Source organism: Homarus americanus, unplaced genomic scaffold, assembly GCF_018991925.1.
Source record: "Homarus americanus isolate GMGI-L3 unplaced genomic scaffold, GMGI_Hamer_2.0 scaffold7626, whole genome shotgun sequence".
Classification (NCBI taxonomy): Eukaryota; Metazoa; Arthropoda; class Malacostraca; order Decapoda; family Nephropidae; genus Homarus; species Homarus americanus.
Genome location: NW_024718273.1, coordinates 3,508,998 through 3,527,126, shown reverse-complemented (window position 1 = coordinate 3,527,126; position 18,129 = coordinate 3,508,998). Strand labels below are relative to the sequence as shown.

Below are 18,129 nucleotides of genomic sequence, written 5' to 3'. Positions count from 1 at the left end.
GCAGCTGCCCACTTTGCCCACTCCTGAATCCGGCCCTGACACTGACCCTCTCGGCTCTCTCTGATCATCACCAGGACCTCATCTGCAAATTTGGTGAGAAGCTTCTACATCATCCTTGACACCGGTTCCTACTACCACCCGAGATCCCTTGTCAGCGAATTGCTGTTCGACACCACAACCGCATCCAGCCCACACGAGCATGTACTGATCACTATAAGAACAGCCCAGTCCCAACCATTGTAAAAATTATCGATAACTTGTTATCAACCAGTGTATTCACTTCCAGTCAATATCTGTACTGTATTACCTTTTTTTACTGTCACTGTTGAAATGACCTGAAGTATAACCTTCTCCCCACCTAGTTATTATATATCATATTTGTATCACTTATGTTACTTGTATATTATTTGTCAATCAGGAGACCCATTCCCCAATTATGCAACTGTATATTTTCAGCCTTCCGATTGCCATGTTCTTTCAATAAACCGTCAATTATTATTATTATTATTATTATTATTATTATTATTATTGTTATTATTATTATTAAATTACAATTTTGTGGCAATCATAGGTTGACAGTTTTGCATAGGGGTGTATTTTACTGGCAAGCAATATTTTTTCTCTGAATACCTTTTTGCATAAGCAACATATAGCAATGACATCTTTAGTCGGAAATGATAGATTCCCTTTGGCTTTTATAGTGATTAATGCACGATTTTCATCCATCCACATTTTTGGGTAAATAGTACACTACGGCATGCTTCACACTTCAAAGATTTCTTAAGTTTCACAGAGACAAAACCAGCTATATATGCAACTATTTTCTGAGCACAAGGAGGGACCACACTAGATTAAACTAAGTTAGCATTTCCCTCTTCTGAGAGCACAACAGACTCCTCATATTGATAAATGTTATCTTGCTCAAAGACCCTGCTTATATCAAGAGAAGAGTTAATTAAATTGCTCATTGGAACATTGGCATTAAGATCCTTTAGATAATTACTAGAGGCAGTTGGAATTGGGATAGATTCTAAAGCTAAGCAATTTCCACGAGTCACTTCTTCAAAGTTATTGCGAGTTAACACCTTCTTGTAGGCTGCTGATAACTGCCAAGCCGTGGGATTGTTGTTGCACCCTCCCATACTCCTAATTTTGCCAAAAAATATTTATATATGATCCAGACTCATTTTGTAAGTTGAGAAGTAATCCAAAAGTGGTTTTGAAGTAACAATTAACATTTTGCTAATTTTTTGCAGACTTTTGCAACAAACAAGGAGTCCAATAAATCCTGTTTTTCTTCTGGATTGAACAATAGGCAGCTATCAGGCAGTAATGTTAAGGAAACCAGACACTGTTGTACACTTTCTGAACTTCATTACCTCTGAATTATCATTTGCTTGCAAAGGGCGCTTCCAGCCGTAACTACACAAGTTACAAGAATTCATGATGTCAAACAGTGCATTGAGTGTTCGTATGAATTTTATTGTTCCTTGGCAACCATGAAATCCGGGTATCTTCTCATCCAAACAAAACTGGAGGGAGTTGGCAACAGTCACCAAGTAACTGCACGGCCAATTTTACAATCATTTTCCCTTCACGTATTCAATATGTAAAGCTCTTAACTTGTTTCCGAGATGCAGACTTCTTTTTCCTGTAACTGGTGGAGATTGACAATGAATTGCCACTCAATTGTATTACCTTCTGCATCAAAAAATTTACCTAGATCGCCAAGAGAATTTCTTAACAACTTGAACATATGACATGGATCAAGAAAAATGCACACTGGCTTGCCTGTAGCAGGAGGATCATACTTTATATTTTCAGGATTCAAGCTGCAACCAAGATTTTTCATCATAGCTAAATTAGGAGCTGCACCATCAAAAGTTAGAGATACAATATTCACTCCAACTGAATGAAGTTTGTTCAAAGCCAGCAAAACTAAATTGCTGCATTCATTACCACAAAGTCCATTAATAAAAAAATATCCAATTGTTAACTAAAAAGTAGACTTGAATGACACTAGCATAAGAGTGAGAGCTTCTTTAGCTACAGCCAAGCAATCATCACATAGTTCAGTCCCCATGTCGATAAACCTGCGATATATTTTGCCATCCCATTCAACATGCTGATGAATAGCCATTTCATTCATCACCAAAGAAAAAATATTGCCAGAAGTTTCGTCTGTGGATTTCTCGACCTTCTGCTCGAGTGCACTGAATGATGCCTTGGTAAATCTGGGTTTCACTTCTACTGTATTGTACCAATTTTCCAGCGTTCGTGGATGCAGCAGACAAGTATAAAAAGTTTTTCTTATGAATTTAATACACTAATCAACGAACACAAGTCGGCATTATTCTTTTTCAGTCGTCGTGTTTTTTGTTGCAAAAGTTTTATTTTTTCCAAGACTTCACAAGTTTTCCTCTAATTTCCTCTTCATCACTTTCATTGGAGAGTTTGTTAAATTAGCTTCTAGGTGATTTTCTGCTACATTAACAGTGGAAGCTGCAGCTTCAGAAGGAGAAGGCTCACAAACAGTCTGAGTTTTGGGGGGCTTCCTGTTATTTGTCTTCTTCTGCAGGTGAGCAGCAAAAGCCTCAAATATACTAGGAGCAGCATTTTCTCGTAGTCTGATGCAAGACAAAGAAATTCTGTCAAAATCTTCAGGGGCAAAATGCTTAGAGCAGAGACGTGCTTGTTTGCCTGGTGTGTAGTTGTCTCTTAGTAAAGCTAAAACCCATATTTGCCTTCTGCACGTGTCTTTCAGCAGCCTGTGAAAAAGATTAATATCGATATGTAATATTAATCCTCTTTCATCCCATGAGTGTATATAAGAAAGTCCTTCCTGTTTATTATCAAGCACATTTGTTCAGGGAAGCAGATTAAAAACAAAATTTAAATTTAACTTACTGGTGAAATGTAATAGATGGATCAGACTTCTTGTTAGGCCTTTCATTGCACCCAAATACAATGCAACTGGTAGGCATTGCAGAATACCCAATCACTGCTGGGTAGATATCGCAACCACAAACTCTAACACTCACTGCCAAGTTAGTACTGAGCATGTTGAAAGTGTGTGGGACGTGAGGAGAGCAAGCTTGACCTGACCAGAGAGCAGCAGCCTACAGCAAGATGACTGCCAGTCAGGTCGCTGGCTTCAATCTGTCAGGCTGATGCCAACCCCACCCTTTATACCTCTGTAGCAACTCAAGAATAACTACACATTGTTTGCTACTTGTATTTAAACTGTTATAGAGTAATGTAATGTACCATGACTGCAAAAATATTGATCTCCTCTGCATAATTAGTTGTGTTTATATACTGTACATGCTTTCACCGCGAGAAAAGCAGCCCGCCAAATTTATCATGGACCGGGAATATATAACATCTGGCAACTCTACGGTGTTTCCTGTGTGAATAGAAGTGGGGGAAACTTGGCCAGTGCCCCACTTGTTATCGATCAGGGTGTGCGTTAATTTTCGCTCACCAAGCTGATGAATGCAAATTAAGACACACCAACAATTATCCCTAAATTTTCATTCAAAACTATATTCATGGTTCCCAAAAACATGTCTGAGGCAGAGAAGGGTCTGAGGCAGAGAAGGGTCTGAGGCAGAGAAGGGTCCAATCCTTGTCCTGCTAGAGAAAAAGTCACTGTGAAAGAAATTTCAAGGAGAACAGGACAAGGAACGACAACGATTAAGAGGCTCAAGCGATCAACACGCAACTTTCCCGCCAACGTTATTCCACCAAGGAAATTATCACCAGGAAGACCTAGGAAAACCTCCAAATGCACTGACTCACTACTGAGGCTTGAGATAATGAGAGATCCTAATATGAGTGCATCACAATTGAAGGAAGCACACCCCATCCCCCTGCAAAACGTATCAGAACGAATAATTCAACAACGCCTTCAGAAGGAACTTCATCTGCCTTCCCATCAAGCTACACGAAAACCACTTCTCACGGACCAAATGCGCCGTCAGGAGCTTGCTTTTGCAAAAAAAAATACCAGCAATGGAGCAAAAAACAATGAAATTCTGTGATGTGGTCTAATGAAAGCACTTTTGCACCCTGACTGCAGGGAAACGGACAGTCAGAAGGCCCACCAACACCAGCCGGTACGATCCTCGTTACACCATTAAAACCGTGAAACATCCCGATGGTGTGGGGAGCATTCAGTGGGAAACTTGGTCATGCTGGCCTCCATTTCCTCCCCCAAAACACAACAATGAACTCTGACCGCTGCAAGACTGTCTTGTAGAAATATTTTGGGGATTATTATCGACTTCACCAGTCCACATTCTTCATGCAAGACAGTGCCCTGTGTCACAGGTCAAAAAGTGTGACAACTTGGCTTCATGAAAGGGCTATTTCATTGCTGGACTGGCCTGGGAATTCACCAGATTTAAACCCCATCGAGAATGTATGGCATGAGATGAAGCAGTCAACATGGGACACATAAACTGTACATGGGCTACAGGAGGAAATCAAGCTCATTTGGGAGTTGAGATGGATGGAGAGTATTTTCAAATGTTAGCAGAATTCATGCCAATAAAACTTCAACTGGTAATAAAATGTAAGGGTAATATGACTACGTACTGAATAGTGGTAGAATAAAACATTTTAAGTCTGTAAATGTGTTTCATTCTTCCTTGAAATAAGTTTTAGTAAGAATATCATGCAAAAAACTAAAGGGTATCAATATTTTTTAAGGTAATTGTAACTCAACAGATGCCTATACATTTTGTAACTACCCTGTACAGTAAAAGTCCAAAAATCCGGATGCCAGAAATCCGGACCACCCGAGAATCCGGACTTTTCGAAAACTCAAACTTAACTTTTTTTTTTTTTTTTTAGCTGGCTTTTGTGTGTATGTGTGCATGCGTGAGCGCCACAGCTGCACAGCGATCACGCGGTCGCCACTTTAAAACGAGCAATCAAACTGTGACAACGTATGTAATTTTGAGTCCTACTCTTTCCATTTACAGAGTACTGTAAAAGCCCATAATAATGGCTCCTAAAGTAGATAAACTTCGTTGTGTGAAGAGAAAGAAGAACACGTTGAAATTGAGTGACAAACTTGAAATAATTAAGAAACTAGAACGTGGTGTGAGCAATACTGTTCTAATGGAAACATATAACATTGAAAAGTCTACAATTTATGATATAAAAAAGGCAAAAAATTAAATTTTAGAATTCACAGCTTTATCTTTAAAACTGCTCTTTTAGATAAATGAAGCATGCTATATTTGCTAATGAATAAACTATCAAAATGTACCTGTTCATCTCTTCTTTATTTCTCCTGAAATTTGAATTTTAAAAGTACTGCCTGAGAATCCGGAAAATCCGAAAATCCGGACCGACCCAATCCCCAAGCAGTCCGGATTTTTGGACTTCTACTGTAATTGTTTTGTTGTCGTAACTGTTGTTGAGTCGGCTGGCTGACGTGGCTGAACTTGGTTCGAGACTTGAGCCGAGACAGCTTTGTTCAGTCAGCTGGTATATATACTCGTGAGCGGCCTCGGAACAGTCACTCACTCTCGCTCCGCACTCGAGCACAGTTCTCCTCGCCACACAAATAAACTTGTAATCGTAGCCTGAGTTTTCTTCCTGGATCCAGTGCTACATTGGTGACTTCGGAGTGACCGAAAAGATGACTGTCTTGTTACTATGTCGGTACCAATTGCATCCGGTGCTGCTCCAGCTGCCGACGACTCTGCCATGCTGTCTACCGTCGCACGTCCTGCTGCTCCAGCCTTCATTGGCTCCGACCCGGAGCTTTGGCTACTGCAGCTCAACAGCTACTTCATGGTGTGCCGAATACATAACTGCTTCTGCCATGAAGTACCACCATGCCATGTCGATGCTACCACCTACTGTCGCCATGCAAGTGTGTGACAGCCTCACGGCGCCCCCGGCAGCGGGCCCTTTCGAGAAATTGTGCTTGGCGTTATGGGCGCAGCTGAGCGCATCTTCTCGGCAGCGTATGCAGCAGTTGTTGAGGGACGAATTTCTTGGTGACCACAAGCCGTCCCAGCTCCTGCAAAGCCTCCTCCATTTGCTCTCCACCACCGGCACCACACCGGAAGACTTCATTTTCCGACTGCTGTTCCTACAGTGTTTGCCGGCCAACGTTCAGGCAGCGCTCTCCATATTTCCAGAGAACACCTCACTGGACGTCATGGTGGAGTCTGCTGACCGCTTCATGGAAGCGCCTAGTTCAGTGACTGCCAGTGTCTCGTCCGAGACGCCAGCACCGCAAACCTCTCCTACCTTGGCACCAGAATATTCATTGCCATCCCCGCAGCCTGAGGAAAACCGGCAGCCGGTCACAGTGCCAGCCTATCTACTAGACGCTCTCATCGAAGCTGTTAATTCTATCCAGATAGCGTCACGGCCTCCCTGTGAATGTCGACACCGCCCAGACAGCCACAGCAGAAATTCAAGGCAGCGTCACCAGCAGCGAAGCCGATCGCCCTCGCCTGCATGCCACAGATCGTCAGGCCAGTCCAACAACCTTTGCTTCTACCATCGTCGCTTTGGTGACCGGGCCCTCCGTTGCCAACTGCCCTGCTCCTGGTCGGGAAACGAGTCGCCCAGGTTGTGTGAGAGGCAACTGCCCGGGAGCCAGAACCTGGCTGCCTCTTCCACCTCACGGATCACTGTACCGGTATGCACTTCCTGATAGACACTGAAGTGCAGTTCGGTGTCCTGCCGAAGTTCAGCGGCCAAGCAACACCCACATCAACCACCAAGCTATTGGCAGCAAACGGCACCTGCATCAACACCTAAGGCTCCAAGTCGGTCACACTGGATCTCAACCTTAGCCGATGATACACGTGGAAGTTCTTAGTAGCTGATGTCGGTTTCTCCGTCATAGGCATGCATTTCCTGCAGCATTACTGCTTCTCAATCGACATGCAGCACCAGAAAATCTATGACCAAACCACCCAGCGCTGCATCTGCGGGCAGCCAACCACCATTGCATCTCTGGGACTCACAGCCGACCAACCAGAAATATCTTCTTATCTCAAGCTCTTGGAGGAGTTTCCGTCTGACGTATTCCAGTGACAGCCCTCTGCCACTCGGACATGAAGTGATCCATCATATTGAGACCAAAGGCCCGCCAGTCTTTTCCCACTTTCGGCGCCTGGCACCAGACAGACTCCACATCTCTGAGAGGGAGTTCAATCAGATGCTCAGCCTGGGCATAGTCCGCCCATCAAAGAGCACCTGGTTGTTGGCGCTTCACATGGTGCCCAAAAAACAGCCCGGAAGCTGGCGCCCCTGTGGCGATTACCGCACTCTCAATGTGGTGACAGTCCCCGACTGCTATCCACTCCCACACATCCACGACTTTACCGCCAATCTCGCTGGAGCCACCATCTTCTCGAGGATAGACTTCATGAGGGCGTACAACCCGATACCCATCAACCCAGCTGACATCTGTAAAACTGCTGTAACTACTACTTTCGGCCTGTAGGAGTTCGCCAGGCTTCCGTTCGGCCTGAGGAACACCAGTCAGACATTCCAGCGGTTTATCAATAACGTGCTGAGAGAACTGCCATTCATCTTCTCTTACGTCAATGACTGCCTCATGGCCAGCCGTTCTGAGGAGGAGCATTTGCAGCATCTTCGCCAGATCTTCGACCGCTTCCACCAGTACGGGATCATCATCAACAAGGAAAAGTGCCAGTTTGGCGTCCCCGAGCTCTCGGTCCTGGGGTATCACATCTTGCAGCACGGAACAAAACCCCTGCACGATAAGGTTGAAACCATTACCGCTTTCCCAATGCCTCAAATGCAGAAGCAGCTCAGGTGGTTCTTGGGACTCGTGGCATATTACCACCATTTTGTCCCTTACTGCGCTGCCTTACTTTGCCCGCTCTACGCTCTTGTACCAAAGAAAGATATGACAGTGATGAGAGCCGAATTCTGGACGACAGAGGCAATACAAGCCCCTCATGTCTGCTACCATTAACGCCTCGGGTCGGCATTCACTAAGGGAGCAACAGCACCTGGATTTTATCTTCCAGTTTATGGCTAACTTTTGCCACATCTAGGGAAAAAACAATAATGTTGCCGATGCCCTCTTGTGGTTTTTGCACTCTCAGCTGATGACTCTAACGTCTCCAAACTGGACTTCATGCTGCTTGCCGACGCTTAACAATGCGACATCGACATACAGCAGCTACAGGCCGTGGATACGGCGCTCCAGCTTTGCGACATTTCTCTACCCAACGGCAAAGCATCGACCGACCGACTCCGTCAACTAGTTCCCCTGGATATGCGCCGACAGTTGTTTGTCACTGCACTTGCTCTTGCACCCTGGCAACTGGTCAGCGCAGAGACTCGTCACACAGCGCTACGTCTGGCCCTCCATCAACAGCAACGTGCAACGCTGATCCAAGGCGTGCACGGCCTGCCAAAGCTCTAAAATCTAACGCCACACTGTCTCCTGTTGGTACATTTCTGCCACCATCAGCTTGCTTTGACCATGTCCATGTTAACATTGTTGGACTGCTACCACTATCAGAAGGCTTCCACTACCTTCTAATGATCGTCGACAGCTTTACTTGTTGGCCGGAAGCAGTACCCATCACCGAGATCACCGCATAAGCAGTCGCCAAGGCTTTCGTCTCTGGTTGGGTTGCTCGCTTCGGGGTGCCCTCAACCGTGACGACCGATAGAGGCAGGCCAGCAGGCCATTCAAATCCGAGCTTTGGCATCAACTGATGAAACTGCTCGGCTCTTCCCGCATCCGCACCACCGCTTACCACCCAGCAAGCAACGGGCTAGTTAAGCAACTTCAACGCCAGTTGAAGGCAGCCACCATGGCCCAGTCGACACCAAGCAATTGGACCGGGCATCTGACGCTCGTTCTCCAAGGAATCAGGTCAGCCCTTAAGACCGATTTGGGCTGTTCAGCAGCTAAGCTCGTCTACAGCTCTGCCTTGTGCCTCCCTGGAGAGTTTCAGGCCTCCACATCTGCTCCAACGTCATAGCCTAGTTCGTACGTGGAGACACTCCACGACTGTATCCGGTGTGATAGCTATTTTTGGGTATCACACACAATTGTTTTAATTAAGTTCTGGAACTCTTAAGTAGCAGGGCTGATGTCAACACTTCTTCTGGGCTTTCATTTATTGTTGAAGAGTTTATAGACACAGTCCTGAGTTTAGGAGAGAATGTATTGTTAATTCTCTCCAGGGAAGTGTCTTGAGTACACTTATATATATGAACACATAAGTTAGGTGTTCACCCCTTGAGTAGTGGTAAGATTCTGCTATCTCCTCTGAGCTTGAAGGGAGGAGCGGGCAAGGTGTTTGATTAGTGAGGTTGACCTCGCCTGCCCTCTGAGAGTTACAAACTCAACGTGTATAATGTGAATAACTACTGAGTCATTGTTGAATAACTTAGTGAATAATTTGGTGTTATACATTTGGGTGAGTATTTATATAATGCAAAGGTGCTGTTACACCAGTCTCTGCACCTTATACCACCAAGACAAAACTCTCAGACGCAGGTTTTCTTCGACAAGGCACTGGACGATGCATTACATGTTTTCGTACGGCATATGGGGCCTGGACCGCCACTGCAACACCCCTATGATGGTCCCTTCAGGGTGCTCCGTCGGTCGTCTAAGTTTTTTACGATCGACCGCCAAGAGGTTTGGTTCACAGTCTCCATCGAACAACTGAAGCCGGCCCACATTGAGGAGGATGCGAATGTTCCCAGCCCCAGCATAAGCAAGCTGACCGACACAGCCTCCGCAAGCACCGCAGAACCAGCGACTACGCCACCACTATGCTCATGTCTGCGGACGAGGTCCGTCCATGTGGTGAGACCGCCTCATCGGTTTCGGCGCATCACTTCCCTTAGAAGTGATCGTCGGGAGGGGACTGATGTAGCGACTCAAGAATAACTACACATTGTTTTCTACAGTGATCCCTCGGTTAACGAAATTTCGGTTAACGAATTACCTTCCATAAAATTCTTCACTTTGGTTCACAAATTCCTTACGAATTTTTCCCAACATGTTTTTGCCTGCTCACCAGCTGTAATATTAGTCCGCCAATACAGTAATCAGTTTTAGGGCTTAAATTCGTTACCATTTGAGTAAATATCAAGAAGGTTGTACTATTCAATAATTTTCCAAGTTTTTAGTAATTTTAACAATTATTTAACATAATTGAAGTACAGGGAACTAGTTATTAGCGCTCCAAACAGCCATTCAACACACCCAAAATGGCGCCAGTGTGTGTCCCTGCTCAGAGGAGGAAGCATCTTGCTTCAAACTCTCTTGAACATAAACTATTTTTACGTTTTTACAGTGCAATTATTGGTCATTCTGAAGTTTATTTTACATATTGACAATATATAATGCAGTGCAGTGTTGATTTAAAGAAAATAATCTTGAATTACACCAAGTGAACTAAAATCTTATGGGTGAAATGGCAGAATGGGGTGACTTCCCTTCCACCCCAATGCCTTCTCTTCTCCCTTCTCCTCCACCCCCATTCAAATTCCCATCATCATCATCATCATCATCAACCAGGAGCCTTCTACATGCACACCTCAAAGTAAGTGTACTTTACTGCATTTATTTTTAGTTTGTACAGTTGTACCCCACTTAACGCGGTCAATTGAACCCAGAGGGTCCCGCGTTAAGTGAACAACAGAACATATGGGATTAATTCCAATAGAAACCGGCCCGACCCCCAAACTCCACTTTTTCCAAGGCACATACCTATGTTGTAGTAAAAATAACATCTTAATTTTATGATGGTACATGCACACAATTAATACTTAAGAGAAATAGAGAAATACAGTCGCCAAGTTAATGTCCATTCAAATAATGGACTCAACTCCCTCCCCCTCTCACACTACACTGCCGGCTCTTCCCTCTCAGAGAAATTTTTGGGGGAAAACCACTAAATTTTAATGAATAATACCTCAAACTAAAGTTAGGATAATACAATTGACATTGCTGGATTCCTTGTAAGACCAGGAATATTTTGAATATAAATGTCATATATTTTGCACAAAAGATAACATAGTTACCTAGAGAAAAATTTTTATCTAAAATTTGTATGTTTAATGCAAAATATATGATGTTTATATTCAAAATGATCACCAAATTATAAGAATTCCAGCAATGTAAATTATATTCTGACCGGGTAATTTGTATGAATTTTATGAGCTAAAACAAATATCTTCAGTTAATAAAAAAAAAAATAATTCTTCACGGGGTAACAGATGGTCGGTCGGTCCCTCCCTCCCCCCCACCCCCCACCAACCGTCCCAAGGAGATGTGTGGGATAACCACTAAATTTTAATAAATAATACCTCAAACTAAAGTTAGGATAATATAATTGACATTGCTGGATTCCTTGTAAGACCAGGAATATTTTGAATATAAATGTCATATATTTTGCACAAAAGATAACATAGTTACTCTGAGAAAAATTTTTATCTAAAATTTGTATGTCTAATGCAAAATATATGATGTTTATATTCAAAATGATCACCAAATTATAAGAATTCCAGCAATGTAAATTATATTCTGGCCGGGTAATTTGTATGAATTTTATGAGCTAAAACAGGCAGTCAGGCAGGGTGGCGCAAATCTAAAAATAGCGTCTGGAGCCGGACACTCACCGCGTATATGTGGAAAAAATCCGTGTTAAGTGAAAGTTCAGCTCTGGCGAGGCACCGCGTATATGATAAAACGCGTTAAGTGAAACCGCGTTAGGCAGGGTAATACTGTATGTGATTTTGGGTGAGCTGGAACCAATTACCCAAAATTCCATTGAAACAATGGCTTCGGTTAGCGAGCAACCTTCTGGAACGAATTGTGCTCGTTAACTGAGGGACCACTGTACTTGTATTTAAACTGTTATAGAGTAATGTAATGTAATATAATGTAATGTACAGTAAGTCCTCATTTAACGTTGTCCCTGACAATGTTGTTTCGTTATAACGTCGCTACTCTTTAGATATCAATGATTCGGACAATGTTCCGCCGATTCGGTATAACGTCATCACAGACTACTATGTACAGCACATCACCTTCTCTCACCCAGTCAGAGCGGGGGGAGGAGCCACCCTCCTCCTCCCCACTACCCACCACACACTCTCTCCACCTCTGCCCAACAGTGAGTACAATACAAAATGATTTAGTTTATCTTTTTGGATGTATAATACAGTATATACTATTTTAAATAAAAATTCCATTGAATTTATGTACAGAGTATATGTAATGTATTTTATAGGGCAAAGGGAGGCTGGAGAACATAACTCCTGTATGTTATCTATTTTTTATGGGGAAAATTGATTCTGTTAACATCGAGGTTTTCAGGAACGGAACCACGACGTTAAGCGAGGGCTTACTGTTCTGTAATGTAACAGATGCCTATACATTTTTGTAACTACCCTGTAATTGTTCTGTTGTTGTAACTGTTGTTGAGTCGACTGGCTGACGTGGCTGAACTTGGTTCGAGACTTGAGCCGAGACAGCTTCGTTCAGTCAGCTGGTATACACAGTGATCCCTCGGTTAACAAATGCCTTGGTTAACGAAATTTCGGTTAACAAATGCCTTGGTTAACGAAATTTCGGTTAACGAATTACCTTCCATAAGAATACTTATGAAATCGTGTCAACATGTTTTCGCCTGCTCACCAGCTGGAGTATTAGTCCGCCAATACAGTACAGTAATCGGTTTTAGGGCTTAAATTCGTTACCATTTTAGTAAATATCAAGAATGTTGTACTAATCAATAATTTTCAGTCTTATATTAAATTTTTTAGTAATTTTAACAATTATTTAACATAATTGCAGTACAGGGAACTAGTTTTTAGCACGCCAAACAGCCACTTGACTCCCACAGTATAGTCTGGGTTTATGTGGATATTTTATACGCGTTTGGTCATTTACGCTGCACCTGTCCAGACGCGCCAATTATTAGTTACGCGGTACATTCCTTAATTTACGCGGCAAGCAGCTGGTCGCTGACGTCGCGGACTGTGATTGGGCCACGTATCCTTACCACCCACTCACCCCCTCCGCCGTGTGCTGTGGTTGGTCTATTTAACCTTGCTTGCCCTGCCACCAAGGGCGATGACCCAAGGAGCGTCAGTCTCATTGTCTCCGGTCTCCGCGTAAACTCACTTGTGCCCAGGAACCTGTTTTGTTCTTTTGTTTCTCCACAATGGCGACTGCTGGACCCCCACCACCCCCGAGAAACCTTGAACTACCTGGCCCAAGCCGCCCCAAGCCCAAGAAGGTGCTACGCGCCTTAAGCTATGAAGTTAAGTACAAGATCGTTCAGGAGTTAGAAAAAGGCACGAGGCAGGTGGATCTGGCCAGACAATATGGAGTGAATGAATCGACAATCCGCACGATCAAGAAGGATGCCGGCAAGATCAAAGAACACATGGGCATTACAAAGTCTGTAGGTGCCTCGATGGTGAAATATTGCCACAATAAGGTGCTGCTGAAGACTCAGGGTTTATTAGTCAGCAACTTGATTCGTCAGTCAAGAAGGAACATGGCGGTCGACACTCGGGCAATGCAGGATTACGCGAGAGAACTCTTCCAATCAGTGGCAAGAAAAATGGGAGTTGCAGAGCCCAAACCCTTCACTGCTTCCGCTGGGTGGCTGCAAGGTTTCAAACGATGTAATAAGATCACGAATATTGAGATAGTCGGTGAAGGAGCAAGTGCTGACCGGGCTGCCGCCATGAATTTTCCCCCATTTTTACGGAAAATTATGGAGGAAGGACAGTACACTGACGCCCAAGTGTTCAATATGGATGAATCAGGGTTGTTCTGGAAAAAATTGCCATCCAAGACCTTCGTAGTCAAGTCTGCGAGCAAGTGTCGGGGCCGAAAAATGCAGAAAGAGCGCATCACCGCACTGTTCACCACCATTGCCCACGGCACTTGTAAGCTGAAGTTGTCAGTAATCCATAAAGCCAAAAAAGCTGCATGCATACAAGAATATAGACATGAGCAAGTTAAATGTCCACTGGCTAACCTCAGGGAAGGCATGGATGTTCACTGGTCTGTCCCCCTCCTGGTTTGACAACTGTTTCGTTCCTGATGTAAAGAAATTCTGCGAGCAAAATAATGTTCCATTCAGCATTTTGTTGCTCCTTGATAATGCACCAGGACACTCGCCCCTATTGCTGGATCGTCACCCCAACGTAAAAGTGGTCTTCCTTCCCCTTAACACTACGTCGTTAATCCAGCCCATGGATCAGGAGTTAATATGCAACGTGAAGGCTGCTTTCTCCGCAAAGAAGTTTCGGCTCCTGAACGACTTCACCAATACCAAGGATGAATTGCAGAACCTAGAGAGTGGCACCGATAGAGAGAGCGAGGTCGAGGATCACGAACAAGATTTGGCAGACCATGAAGTGCGAGTCAAGCAGTTCTGGAAACTGTTCAACGTGAAGAAAGCTGTTGTTTTCTTGGTGTAGGCATGGGAGCAGCTATCTGTGGCAACGATTCGTCACGTGTGGCGGCATGTGTTGAAGGGTATCCCAGGTGGGAGGCAGAGTCAAGCGGTGGCTAGCGAGGCTCAGTCTGTTGCTGTGGCATTGGAGATTGCAAGAGAGGCTGCACAAAGTGTTAAGAGCTGCAGGCTTCTCAGAGACTACCAACGAGGACATCCTGGAGGTAATCAGGCAACCTGAGGTGACTGCGGACGAGATGTTGGAAAATGATGACGTCAGTTAGAAGCGAGGTGTTACAGAACAACACGAGCAGAAACTAACACATGCTGATGTGAAGGAGGTCATCGAGTGGTGGATAGTGATACAGGTGATACAAGTGATACAGGTGAGGGCCAATCACTGGTTAACATAAAAAAAAAATTCTCATGGTTCTGGATCAAAACAGTCTGATTCTAGTGTAATTGTATGTGCTGAACTCAATTATGACATTCGTATAGCTGTATCAGGCTCAGTTTTCCAAAACCAGCATATCTATATATTTAGTGTACCATGCTATTCATACAGTAATTTATATGCTCATTGGTTCCACTTATGCAATTATTTTGTCCTGATTTGTGCTTTTTTGTTTGTTTCAGTTTGCTGATTCATGATATTGCATATCTACACCTGCTTGATTTGTAATTACTCTGAAATTAACAAAACATGGAACGTCGCAAGTGTGTGAACGGTGCTGACAGTTTTTGCTACATATGTGATGCCTTCACTCCTGGTAGCCTCAAGAAACCAATCACAAAAGCTGTTCGACTGAACTACAAAAGTTACTTCAAATGTCATTTGGGTGACCAAGACAAGAAATGGGCACCTCATGTAGCCTGTAAGTCTTGTGTTAACCACCTGAGCGAGTGGATGTGTGATGGTAAACGAAGTTCAGGAATGCCGTTTGCTGTACCAATGATATGGCGTGAACCTAAAGACCACAGTAGTGACTGCTACTTCTGTCTCATAAATATTAAGGGAATAAAAATCAAGACACGAGGCAAGGTACAGTACCCCAATATTGCTTCTGCAATCCGACCAGTACCGCACAGTGCTGAACTTCCAGTCCCAAATCCACCGACTGAACAAGAATTGAGTGATTCCGATTCTACCTCTACCTCAATGGAAAACGACTACCAGGATGACTCTGAAAATACCAGGCCTAAACTATTTACTCAAGAAGCGCTTCTTGATCTCATCAGGGACCTAAACTTGTCAAAAGAAAAGGCTGAAGTTTTGGGATCCAGACTAAAGCAGCGTAACCTGCTAGAAGATGGAGTGCATATCACTACAGCGCGTTACCGACATTGAACCCACTGGAGAAAAAAGCATGGGAATCATTTGTCAATGTGTCAAAGAATTTTCTTGGAACTATCGTGCTGACAACTACAAAGAAATCGTAACAACCATGCTTCAGAATTATCATGCATTGGGAGCAAGGATGTCCTTGAAATTGCATTTTTTCCACTCTCATATTGAATTTTTCCCAGGTAACCTTGGAGACGTTAGTGATGAACACGGCGAAAGATTTCATCAAGATATCGCCATAATGGAGAGCAGATATCAGGGACAATTCAGTCCTAACATGATGGGCGACTATTGCTGGACACTGCAACGAGAAGAGAGCAAGCTGTACAAGAGAAAGAGTAAAGTTCAGAAGCACTTTTAGAACTTCATATTTTGTCATTATAAAGGATTTGAACTTATGTTTTTTGGTAAAATTTTGTATGAGCTTATCTGTGATAGGTTTAAAATTGTATCTTGCATGACGTGATAATGTTACTATATTTAATATTTTTTTTATTCTTTAAGAAAGTAGGTCTGATGGTAGAATGAAACATCCAATTAATATTCATTAATATGAAATTAGTCACGTGATGGAATATTAAATATTTGTACCTATTGATTTTTTTATAAAACCTGGTCTGACAGAACAAAACAAATATCAGATTCGAATTCAGCAATACGAAATTAATTGTGTGAGCATGATCTCATATGTGAACCATTTTGGAATTATAATCTGCCCTCTGCCTCGGAACCAACCCCCCATCCCTGCGTGCCCAGCCATCTCTTCTACTAACGTAAGTGTTAAAAAACCTAATATTATTGATATTTCTCTTAAATATTAATTGTGTGAGCATACCATCATAAAATTCAGATGTTATTTTTACTACAACGTACGTATTGTGTCGGAAAAAGGGTAGTCTGGTGGTCCGCCCAGTCTCTATTTCAATTAATCCCATATGTTCTGTTATTTTATTTACACATGTCGCGGTATACACGGACCTCCACGGGTTAAATTAGCCGCGTAAACCCAGACTATACGTACTGTACAATTATTGGTCATTCTGAAATTTATTTTACATATTGACAATATATAGTGCAGTGCAGTGTTGATTTAAACTAGTCACTTTACCTTCAATTATGTTCAATAATTGTTAAAATGACTATAAAATTTAATATTAAACTTTTAAAATTATTGAATAGTATAAACTTCTTGATATTTACTAAAATGGTAAGGAACATAAGCCCTAGAACCGATTACTGTATTGGCGGACTAATACTACAGCTGGTGGACCGCTAAATGCAAGCTCAAACATGTTCAGGTCGGCTCGTAAGAAACTCGTTATTCGAGGGATTGCTCGTTAACCGAAGTTAAGAATCTTATGGAAGGTAACTCGTTAAGCGAGGCGCTCGTTAACCGAGGGACCACTGTATACTGTATCATTTCTCACTCTTGATTAATTTTTTCGTTTGTGTATTTATTTATGGTTATTATTATTATTTGTATTTTTTGGTTATAATTTTTTATCTATTTTCAGTAATTATTATTAAATATTATTATTATTATTATATTTTCGCCCCCCAGGCCCTGATGTGGGTCAGTGACCTGTGCTCGAGTGGGCTAATCCCCGTTAAAATAAAAAAATATATATACTGTACTGTATTGTACATAACTGCCACCATACATCATGTACAGGCAAACCCCGTTATTCATAGCCTCAGTTTTCGTAACCCCATTTATCCAAAATCAATTTGTTGTTGCCCATTTCCACTATTCATAATGGTTGCCCCATTTATTCGCAAATTCTTACGAGCAGAAATTTTGAATAGCGCGCCTCAACCGTAGCGTAGGACAGCGTGTGTACGTATTCCTCCGCCATACGCTCCCACTCGCCTCAGTCTCACACGTGCTGGCGGGTGTTTTGTGTGATCTCGCAGTTGTGTTTTGTGTGCTCTCGCAATGCCTAAGTGACCAGCTACTAAAACTCCCAGCAATGTTGCTAAGAGATCACGTGTGGCAGTTACGTTGGACGTGAAATTGGATATCGCAAAAAGACACGAACACGGAGAAGGAACGTCAGTGATTGGGTGCGTGCACGGCTTGGCTCCCTCTATGGTGCATTCTATAGTTAAAAGCGCCGACAAGATCAAGGAGATGGCCGGGTCTGCAACACCACTGATGGCTACGAAGGTGACGAGGTTCCATGATGCTGAGATGGAGAGTATGGAGCAGATGCTGAGCAAGTGGATTGACGACCAAACCCAGCGCCTTAAAACACCTTTATCGCAACGTATGATTCAACAGAAGGCAAGATCGCTGTGGAAAGAAATAACTAAAGATAAACCCAA

At 43.1% G+C, this 18,129-nt stretch overlaps 1 protein-coding gene across 1 annotated transcript in view; it reads right to left on the bottom strand.

The window, feature by feature from the left end:
* Positions 1-563: 563 nt before the first annotated feature.
* Positions 564-18,129, bottom strand: part of LOC121859376 (THAP domain-containing protein 2-like) — a 28,752-nt gene continuing 11,186 nt past the window's right edge. Inside the window, exon 2 of the mRNA XM_042356154.1 lies at positions 564-2,768. Coding sequence (XP_042212088.1) covers positions 2,408-2,768 — 361 coding nt within the window. The 3' untranslated portion in view covers positions 564-2,407. The remainder of the gene's footprint in view (positions 2,769-18,129) is intronic.